The 10873-nt window shown below is 36.6% G+C and overlaps 1 protein-coding gene across 1 annotated transcript; it reads left to right on the top strand.

The window, feature by feature from the left end:
• The first annotated feature begins 2378 nt into the window (after positions 1 to 2378).
• On the top strand, positions 2379 to 8574 carry LOC133516273 (glutathione S-transferase 1-like). The gene is made up of 5 exons (XM_061849113.1): positions 2379 to 2514; positions 3172 to 3335; positions 3715 to 3912; positions 7483 to 7688; positions 8346 to 8574. The coding sequence occupies exons 2-5, from the start codon at positions 3195 to 3197 to the stop codon at positions 8455 to 8457; spliced, it is 657 nt and encodes a 218-aa protein (XP_061705097.1). The 5' UTR covers positions 2379 to 2514; positions 3172 to 3194; the 3' UTR covers positions 8458 to 8574.
• The last annotated feature ends 2299 nt before the right edge of the window (positions 8575 to 10873 follow it).

The following is a 10873-nucleotide window of genomic DNA, read 5'->3' as shown; positions in this document are numbered from 1 at the left end:
AGGTACTCATGTACTGAGACGTAATGGTAACGACAATCATGATTTGAAGTTTTATGATAAGTATAGGTGGGTAGCTACCTACTTAGGCTTATCACTCATGCTGTGTTGAAATATCACATAGCATTATTCAGCATAGACTCTAGAAAGCAAGAGTTTACGACTGAAAACGGCGACTAGCGCTTAAATAATAATTAATAATATACGTACTTGAAACGGGTATGTAGAGATTCTTATCAGCAGGCAAACTGTAAATACAGTTTGCAGGGATCTGTCTAGATTTAAGCTCTGTACTGTGTATTAATAAATAAATATATAAATTAAATAACAAAGTGATCCCATAAGGGTTGCTTTGGGGCAAAGCGGATAACTACATGTACTGCTTTGATACAAATGATACAATGATATAAGTAGGTACTTTTGTCATATGATTAATAAATATAAGAAAAAAAACGGAAATATAGTTTTGATGTCAGACATTGTATATCATGTATAACATATATACGTACCATGGTTGCAATAAAGAATGATTATGATTATGATTGAGGCGTTTATGTGAATTTCCATAGAAATACCGGGTATTTGAAATACCCTTAATTTACTACAAAGTTACAAACTGATGAAAAAGGTGTAAGATTATTATTATTTGAATAAATTTGAATTATTATTTTAATAGATAAAATATAGTGACAATTAATGTCTTAATATTGAGACTTTAATTGTCACTGTCACTTGTGTTTTATGATTGAATTCTCCTCGTTTGTAAAGATTAAGGCTAGGAGGTGGAAGGCAAGTTTAGTGTCACCTCACTAGGTAGAGTAAGTATGTGCTACCTAATATAAATAGAAATTGGGGCTTTAATCCGTAGGTAGCTCCTAACCGTTACAGGAATAATTTTATGATTTTTCAAACAAATAATATGATAAAGTGAGTTTCATATAAAATGGTAGGCGCATGGTAGGCACCTAAAAATTCGATACTTACATAACATATCTACATATCGTCACCCTTTATATTTCCGAACTATTAGATTCACCTGTCACAACATTATTGAGAGACATAAAAAATAGGTACTTGGGTACATACACTCAAACTACTCAAAGTGAACCCAAGTACTTACCTAATATATAGGTAATAAAGGTTGTTTCCATCTAAAAATCTTAGGGCAAAATTGTATCCCAATAAATTCTTTTGGATTATAAATTATAAGAACATTTTAAACTACTTTTAGGGGACCTGTAATGACCATATTTTTGTAAATATTGAATTTAAAATATCTTTTGGCACACGTCACGTGACCAAACTCGAAATGTCATTGAGGATTCTGATGACGTCACAACTCTCGGATTGACACTGTAGATTGACACAATTTTCAAAGAGCGTTTTAGGCGCGAAAGCATCTGTCAAAATATATTTTTTAATTTAACATATTTAAAGCCATTTTTAGGGTTCCGTAGTCAACTATGTATGCCATGTCCGTCTGTCTGTCTGTCTGTCTGTCTGTCCGAGGCTTTGCTCCGTGGTCGTTAGTGCTAGAAAGCTGAAATTCGGCATGGATATATAAATCAATAAAGCCGACAAAGTCGTAAAATAAATATCTAAAAATTTAATTTTTTTGAGGGTACCTCCCCTACACGTAAAGTGGGGGTGAATTTTTTTTTCTGCTTCAACCCTACAGAGTGTGTGGTATCGTTGGAAAGGGCTTTCAAAACTAATAGGGGTCTTAAACAAATATTTTTTGATAAAGTGAATATATTCGGAGATAATCGCTCCGAAAGAAAAAAAAATGTGTCCCCCCCCTCTAACTTTTGAACCATAGGTCCAAAACATATGAAAAAAATCGTGGAAGTAGAGCTTAAGAAAGACTTTAAATGAAAACTATAGCGGACATGATCAGTTTAGCTGTTTTTGAGTTATCGCAAAAAGTTTCCCCTTCATAGTAAAAAGACTTTAATTCGGTACTGATTATGCAAATTTGCCTATTTGTTTAACTCGCGTGAAAGGTACCGTTTCATCCCTTGGTTAACAATTTACTATACTTTAAGCTCCAGTTTAGCTTATTGTGACGGAAGAGTAACTACGGAACCCTACACTAAGCATGGCCCGACATGCTCTTGGCCGGTTTTTAGTATAAAACTTGAATTTTAGGGCAACTTTTAGTTAATATAGAACGAAATACATGCATTTCAAAAAATTGGAAACAACCCTATTATACATTACAGCCAGCTCGCTCATGGAAATTGGTAAAGACTTATTTATTATAAAAAAAAAATATATACATATCTATCTATGAAAAAAAAATCATATATATACATATATATGATATGTGCGCATCTTGACGTTTTGTAGGATATGATATTTACGCTTGAAGCATACCCACTTAAAACCGAGGCGATAAGATATCATGAATTTATCAGGTTTTTTAAATAAATATATATCATATTTGATTTATAGTTAGAAGTGTGATGCCAATGGGTTTAGTGTGTTTAACTGTTGTGATTTAAAAATATTTCAAAAGTAAGTTGAGTATTTAGCAATGGCTTATTATTATTCGGGCAACTAAAATATTAAACAGGAACTTTCATAGGGCATACATATAATACTTAGTTGGGTCATAAAGTTCCGTCAAAAAGGCTTTGACTGATAAAAAAGCTATAGGTTAAAGATCCCTTATTATTATAAGGGGAGCTGAAGTACAGACTTCTCGGAAAACTAATTGCAGGTGATAAAATAACGTTCTAATAAAGTAGGTTCATACAAATAAACGATTGTACCTATTTTATTAATGTGACACTGATTTTTACTCCCTTTGGTAAACTATAATTTTTGACAATCCAGCCGCGTATTTGCGTATAACATGGCAACCTTTTTTATTAAACGCTTTGTATTATTAAACGCTTTGTATTAAAGTTTATAGTCTACTTAAAATGACTCTGTACTTTTTTAGTTTAATAATGAATTTATTCACGTATTACAAAATTTAATGAAGAATATAATCCTTTAAGATTCACAGCGCAATCTTCGTTCACCTCCGGTTCCGTAAAAAAAACGTGCATTTCCATATAGGATGTACCTATATGTCATCCGCAACGCGTAAACTACTACACTCACTCGTACTACTTCCTCTGTCCGTACTGTGAGTACTTGTGTAATATCTACGTATTCTTTTGTTAGCTACTGTTATTCAGAAGTACAAAATGCCGATTGACTTGTACTACTTGCCTTACTCGCCGCCATGCCGGCCAGTCCTCGTCCTGGCCGATGCGCTTAAACTCAAGCTGAACCTCAAGGAGCTCAACACGAGAGCCGGCGAGCATCTCACACCAGAGTTCAAGAAGGTACAGTTACCTATTAATACTTTCAGTGCCAAGCGCCCCATTTCCAATACAAAATGAACACACCTAGCAGGTGTTGTCAGTGAATATGTTAATTACTAGAAAGCTGTGATCTGGAACAGGTGTAAGAGAGCGATATCAGTTTTACCCAAATGCTCAATAAACTCAAAATTATCAAGCCAGTGGGCACTATTGAACAAATCTTAATTTTAAGACCGTATTTTTAAATATTACATGCGTCTGAAAACCAGTAATCTTTAGAAAGAAAGCTGCGCTTCGACTTCGCTAATACCTACTCAAAGGTGTACACTCAGTACACTGTACACTAAGACTAAGTATTTGGATCATAATATATCTTATTATCAATGACATATCCAAACAGATCAACCCGCAACACTGCCTTCCGACCCTCGTGGATGATGACTTGACTCTATGGGAGTCGCGCGCCATCCTCACTTACCTGGCCACTAAATACGGCGATGGCTCGCTCTACCCTGCAGACCACAAACTGAGAGCGGCCGTGGACCAGCGCCTCTACTTCGACATGGGCACCCTCTATCAGAGGTTTACTGATTACTTGGTAAGAGTACCTAAAGTACGTTTAGTTTTACTATAAGTTTAATTTTGGGTTAATTTTAAGTACCTTAAAAGGGAAAAACGGAGCCCTTACGGGATCTCTTTGTTTTCCGTCCGTCCGTCTGTCTGTCTGTCAAAACCCTTTATCTCGGGAACGCGTAGAGGTATCGAGATGAAATTAAAACCATATACACCAGGTCTACAGTCCTTTGAAGCTTTGAAAAAATCAAGCTTCTAAGTTATCGTAAAAAAAGGTTACAGTCGTTCATGTCGCAAAAAACGTATATTTCGACAGGAGGGGAATCAAAATTTATAGGATATTTCCCATTGACATAGAACTATGAAATTGGCAAGTGATATCATCTTGCACTACAAGTACAGGGAAAATAGCAAAAATATAATTTCGTTTAAAAAAAGTTAAATTTGTATGGAACCATCGGCGGGAGAGTACAACTCTGTATAAAAACAAAATAACATAAATATTCTTATACCTAGCGCTTATTTATTTGTCGGCAAAAGTGTGTCAAAATAAAAGTGTTATGACCTACTCTACTCATATCAATTGATTTAATAAGTTATTACCACATAGGTACACGGAACACCATAAGTACAGGCTTTATCAATATTTATTAAATTATTATTATTATTATTATACACTACGAGCTGGCTCGACCACTGCCTAGCGACTGAAAGTGTGTTCGAAGCGATAACTGCATTATCCATAGACCTAATTGTCGACTGGACTGACCACCGACCTATATACGTCGAGTTGAAGTTGGACTCCTTGACCTCAAGTAACAATGCACACAATATAAAACCACCCCATTGGAACTGGAAATCATGTACAGCAGCGCAAATTAAAAAATACGCGAGTGCGGTCGACAACGGTGTTTATCAATTAATGGCGCAAAAAATGGACATGGAAATACCAACCAATATTGATTATTGCTATAAAAAGATAGTGTCGATAATGCAAAACGGATCTCGAGTGGCTTCAAACAAACGTAAGAATACGCTCAAGAAGAAAAACATGTCGATTCCGGGTTGGAGTAAATATGTAGCAGAAAAATATGCCGCGTCTAGACACGCATTATGTCTATGGCACCAAGCCGGTTGTCCTGATACAGGTGAAGCGGCCGAGCGACGTAAACAATGCCGAGCGCAATTCAAATCTGCGTTACGTAATTGTCAAAATAAGCATGAGCAAATAGTAATGGATAATATTGCGAATGAAATGAAGCATAAACATTTTGGCAAGTTTTGGCAACGTGTAAATAAAATTTTAAAACCCACATCGAGCTTCCCCTCGCATATAGATGGACGGACGGACGACGGCGACATAGCAGAAGTTTTTAGCAAGCTATTCACCCAACAGAAACCTTCAGTAACGTACCAGGCCCAAGAGGAAGTCGACGACGGCCTTATATTACTTACGATAACGTCAAAAGACATCGCGAAAGCACTCAAACATATGACGCGCGGGAAGTCTCCCGGGTTAGATGGACTTACAGTTGAACACATCAGATACGGCGGCCCCGCACTGTCGCATATGCTGTCCATACTGTTCACGGCAATTATTAAAACCAGTCATTTACCACAGGACTTGACAGACACTGTTATTGTATGTAAGAATAGAAGGAAGAATGTCTCAAGTGCCAGTAATTACCGCCCTATTGCTCTGGCAAATATAATAGCTAGGCTGCTGGAAAGGGTGCTGCACCGGCTCGCTGATCCGTATTTGTACAGTGCCGATAGCCAATTTGGCTTTAAGAGTGAGGTCTCAACAACCTCGGCTATATATGCCTTCAAGCTATTACTTGCTTCCAAAAACACTAAACAGCCTTCCGAAACATATACAAGATTTATACCTAACCAATCCTGAATCAACTAAAGATATAAAAAAATACTTGTTATCATCTAATAACCATGAACATATTTTATAAAGGATAACATTAGAATAATATTAATGTAACATGTGTACAATATTATAACATAACTAAATTCTTAGTGCATTAGTCCGAACTCTGGCTGTAAACAAGCCATCTTTGGCTTAGCAGTTAAGAAATAAGAAACTCTGCGATTAATTTAATGTTTAGAACATTAATAAAAAAAAAAAAAAAAAAAAAAAAAAAAAAAAAAAAAAAAAAAAAAAAAAAAAAAAAAAAAAAAAAAGCAGATAGTAGGGTACTATAAATCTAGAAAAACGCCTGTATACGCCTGCTTTCTCGACCTTAGCAAAGCTTTTGACAGGGTTGACCACCAGCTGCTGTGGAATAAATTAAAGGAACGGAAAACGCCCACACCAATTATTAAGGTACTGGAGAAGTGGTATTCCCAACAGAAGAACACCGTAAGATGGAAATCAACTCTGTCCGCAGCCAGCGGGCTTAACTGTGGCGTAAGGCAAGGTGGCAGTATGTCCCCAGCACTCTTCAGCGTCTACATGGATGGACTTTCGCAAACCCTGACAAGGACCGGGGTCGGCTGCTCCATCAATGGCACAATGGCGAACCACATCTCATATGCAGATGATATGGTCCTACTAGCTCCATCTGTGGGAGCTATGCGGGAGTTACTCGCAGAATGCGAGAGGTACGCCGGCCAGCACAATATGAGATACAATCCTGACAAGTCTGAGTTTATGCTTATGGAGGCGGCACATATGCCCATACACATACCTCCGCTACTACTTGATGGGGTTCCATTGCGTAGAGTACAGGAAGTCAAATATCTTGGCCATATTCTATTGTCTAGTTTAAAAGATCTGGAGGACGTAGAAAGGCAAAGGCGAGCCACTGCGGTACGCGCGAATATGTTGGCTAGAAGATTCGCCAAATGTAGCGACACCGTAAAAAGGCAGCTGTTCCTCAGTTTTTGCACAAGCGTCTATAAAGTGGAGCTATGGTCCGACTACACCTGCGCGGCGGTCAGAGACTTGCGTGTGCAGTATAACAACGCGTGACGGGCGCTGTTCCGCCTGCCGCGCTGGTGCAGCGCGAGCGCCATGTTCGCGGAAGGGCGCGCGCCGGGCTGGGACGCGCTGCTGCGCGCGAGAAGCGCCACCGCCAGAAAGGCAATATACGGCTCCTCCAACACGCTACTGTCGGCGGTGAGAGAGTGGGACGCCAGCCCGCTGCACGAGCGCTGGAGGGGCTACCACAAGCCTATCGTGACGGGCTCAGGGTAACCCGGGACGCAGGTCCTTATTTGAATTTTATTGTTATTTAAATTTTAGGATGTTATTTAATTTGATTTAATTTTATTTTAATTTAATTTAATTCTTTTTGTAATGTGTAAATGTATAATGTATATGGAAATAATTTTCTGGAATAAATTTCATTCATTCATTCATTCATTCATTCATTCATTCATTCATTCATTCATTATATTTAGGATTAATGGTAGTTTTTGTAGTTAACTACAAAATAAATCTAGGTACCAAATTTACCATAAGTCGCAAAAAATATTGATATTTATGATTGAAATAAATAAAAATTGTTTAAATGATTCGCTATGAATATAGTCTAAAATATAATATATATATAGTATGTACACACGTAATTTTATTTCTCAGTATCCACAACTTTTTGGCAATCAACCAGCTGATGAAGAAAAGTTGAAAAAATTGGAGGAAGCTCTGGAGTTCCTCAATATTTTCCTGGAGGGCAAGCCGTGGGTAGCGGGTTCAACTCTAACCGTGGCCGACTATAGTATCATCTGTACTGTCAACTCTATCATAGCTCTGGATGTAGATGTCTACAAATACCCGAATATTAAAGAGTAAGCATTTTTTCCTAAGTCAATTTTGTTGTTTTGATGAGATTCATATTTATTTGTCCACCCACGGCGTAAAATTGTTTTACTTAAACGTAAATAGATTTAATCGTGAATGGGTACTCCAGTTGATTATCTTTTTAGAGTCTGACCAAGATAAGTTAGCAGCAATTTTGCCCAGCCCAGCCTGTGCATGTGTTAAGTAAACGTCATAATTTCAAAGAAGTTTGACGTTTCAAATAACACTTGCACTGTCTGGGCTGCCCTAATCGCTGCCAAGTTCAGCCGAATTTTACCTTCCCATACGAACGGAGTTACGTTCTCATTATAAAACTACGTAGTGGATTGTAATGAAACTTTGCACATGAGGTATGTCTTTGCCTGTAATTAGTTCATATACCTCCAGCTTATAAAACAAACGAAAAGGAGCAAATACAAGTTTTGTATGAAGTACTTAAATACGCTGTATTTTTTAGTTATGGTATCTGAAGCTAATACATAAACGAATTACAAGTATATAGATATACCTTATCTAATTGTAAGTACAAAGTTTCAGAGCAATGTAGCTAGGAGTTTTAAAATGAGAGCGTACCTACTACGTTTGTATGGGGAACCGAGCTTGCTGCGGACTCAAGGAATCTAACTGATCGTTGTTTTTTCTAGGTGGTACGAGAGGGCAAAGAGCAGCATGCCCGGATTTAACGTCAGCGAGCAAGTCATCGAATTGTTAAAGAAACTATTTCAGGATTTCAAAGCTAAAAATACGTCTGTTTGAAATGTCCTTGTTCTTATTTCAATTCAATTAATTTATTTGTCAAAAAGCAGGTAGTGTTACAATCAGGTCCCAACTAACATAAGGCGCTAAATAAGGGGTAAAATAAATATATATAAGCGTTTGATTACTCCTGGTGCTAAAAATAGGAGTTATAGCCGGCTATAACCCCGTAACGTAATACCCCCGGATTGGCCACACTTTTTTATAACCTTAGGTTGCAAAACGGCGCTACACTATTGCACTATAGTATTGCAATAATAGCATTGATTAAATACTTTGGAGTTAAAGGGGTGTCATATACGTGACTATAAATCCATGAAATAATGTCTTTGAAATTGATGTTACTTAAACAGTTTTTTAAGAAAGACTATTTGTTTTAGTCAAGTAAGAAAAATATATGTTCATATTAATTATATTTCAAAGACCGTGGTTGTACTCGATACATGATTGAACGAAATCGGCTCGATAGAAAATAATTGCAAAGATTGGTCTTAAAATCACAATTAAACGGTTCTATGTCTTTATTGTTTTGACTTATGGGTCTGCAATTAAAATCACAATTTCAAAACATTTATATCTAAACCGCTGTTGAGTAAAATATTACACTAATAATCCACTTTTTTTTATTTAAATATTTTTCTTATTATTCCCTTGCCCAGGCCCAGTAACATGCGACAGTGCTATCTCATTTACTCCGATACAAATAGACATTGTGCGCGCTTTAGGTATTGACAGCCTCTGTTGGATAGGTTTTTTAAAACGAATACGGGTCTTCAATAACTAAGTATTTTTTTGATAAAGTGAATATTCCAAATTTTATACTAAAGAAAAAAAAATTGGAGTATCGTTCGCAGACGTATCTGCTTGTTAATAAATTACTTTAAAGTGAATATTGTCGGAAATAATCGATCCGAAAGTTTTGAATTATTGCAAAAAGTCTTCTCTTCTTAATAAAAAGACGTACAGAGCGCTGCGAAGGTACTACCTTATGCTTATAATGTACTTACATGATACTTACAAATAGCCCCCGTTTTGTTTATTCTGACAGAATGGTAACTACTAAAAGCTTGGTGCGGTTTCTGTCGCGCCGATTTTGTTTGATGGCACTGTTATTCCAGTTACTAAACTCGGCCTTGTATTAGATTCTAGCCTTACCTGGAATGACCAAGTCTCTGAAATAAGTCGGAAAGTTTCAGGAACATTGCGTTATCTCTATAAATTTAAGAATTTTCTCCCAGTAGGTACTAAGAAATTACTTGTGCAGACTCTAATTTTGCCAGTTATTGACTATGCGGACGCGTGCACGACTAATATCTCTCAGGAGTACCTCAATAAGCTAGACCGTCTTATGAATAATGGCATACGTTTCATTTTCGGACTTCGCAAATACGACCATGTTTCTTTTTATCGCCGTCAGCTAAATTGGCTCTCCATCCGTCGTCGTAGGTCCCTTAGAATCCTGAGTATTTTATTCTCCATTTTGTTCGAGCCTTCCTCCCCTGGTTATCTTAAACGTAAATTCACTTTCATCACCCCCCGTCCAGGATGTGAACTCCGTTCCTCCCGTTCTCTCAAACTCTTGATTCCTTCACACCGTACTGGTTTTATGTCTAACTCTTTCGCCGTTGAGGCAATCCGTCTCTGGAATTCCCTCCCTCTCTTTATTCGACAAGCCCCAAGCAAACCCGTTTTCAAACGACTACTTCGCAAGCATCTTCTGTCAGAAGAACTTAAATAAGGTTCACCATCATGTATATGTACATAATTATATGTATTAGTCTATCTTTTATACATTATATAAGTAGTAGTATTTCACTATTTATATATTTTTGATATTATTTGACTTCACGTTTAATTTTTTCCTTATTATTTGTTATTATTTTTTCCTGCACCAACATACACAAATGTCTCTGTTTGACCCAATGGTTGACTGGTAGAGAATGCCTTTTGGCATTAAGTTCGCCATTTGTACATTTTTCTTTATGTGTGCAATAAAGTTTAAATAAATAAATAAATAAATAACTACAGAACCCTACACTGAGCATGGCCCGACCTGCTCTTGGCCGATTTTTGTATTATTGTTCGTAAGCTTACCTTGTGACAGCTTGAAGTGAAATCTAATGGTGGATAAATAAAAGGAAATATTATATATAGTGCAAAACTCAAAAAAATATTCTGCAAGTAGGCCTCAAGGGCTCTTTTACAAGTCAATATAATATTATAGTAACATCATATAGTGACATGAAAAATACATAACAACATTTTATAAATACAACAGCCAATACCTGGGTATTTATTACATTATAATAATCTTAAAATATATAATTACTACAATACAATAAATATATATAGTCTCTATGGTTAAAAATAAATTAAATCTGGAGATGTAAAAGGTCCCCAATGTCAGAGTACTAAT

Source organism: Cydia pomonella, chromosome 3 (genome assembly GCF_033807575.1).
Source record: "Cydia pomonella isolate Wapato2018A chromosome 3, ilCydPomo1, whole genome shotgun sequence".
NCBI lineage: Eukaryota > Metazoa > Arthropoda > Insecta > Lepidoptera > Tortricidae > Cydia > Cydia pomonella.
Note: the sequence above shows the minus strand (reverse complement) of the source record. Positions and strands in the feature narration are given on the sequence as shown.

What these genes read in the sequence shown, in the direction of transcription:
- LOC133516273 (XM_061849113.1), top strand. Translation starts at nt 3,195, where the DNA reads ATGCCGATTGACTTGTACTACTTGCCTTACTCGCCGCCATGCCGGCCA. An exon ending in AGAGGTTTACTGATTACTTG is followed by an intron (nt 3,913 to 7,482) that starts GTAAGAGTACCT and finishes TTTATTTCTCAG; the next exon opens with TATCCACAACTTTTTGGCAA. An exon ending in AAATACCCGAATATTAAAGA is followed by an intron (nt 7,689 to 8,345) that starts GTAAGCATTTTT and finishes TGTTTTTTCTAG; the next exon opens with GTGGTACGAGAGGGCAAAGA.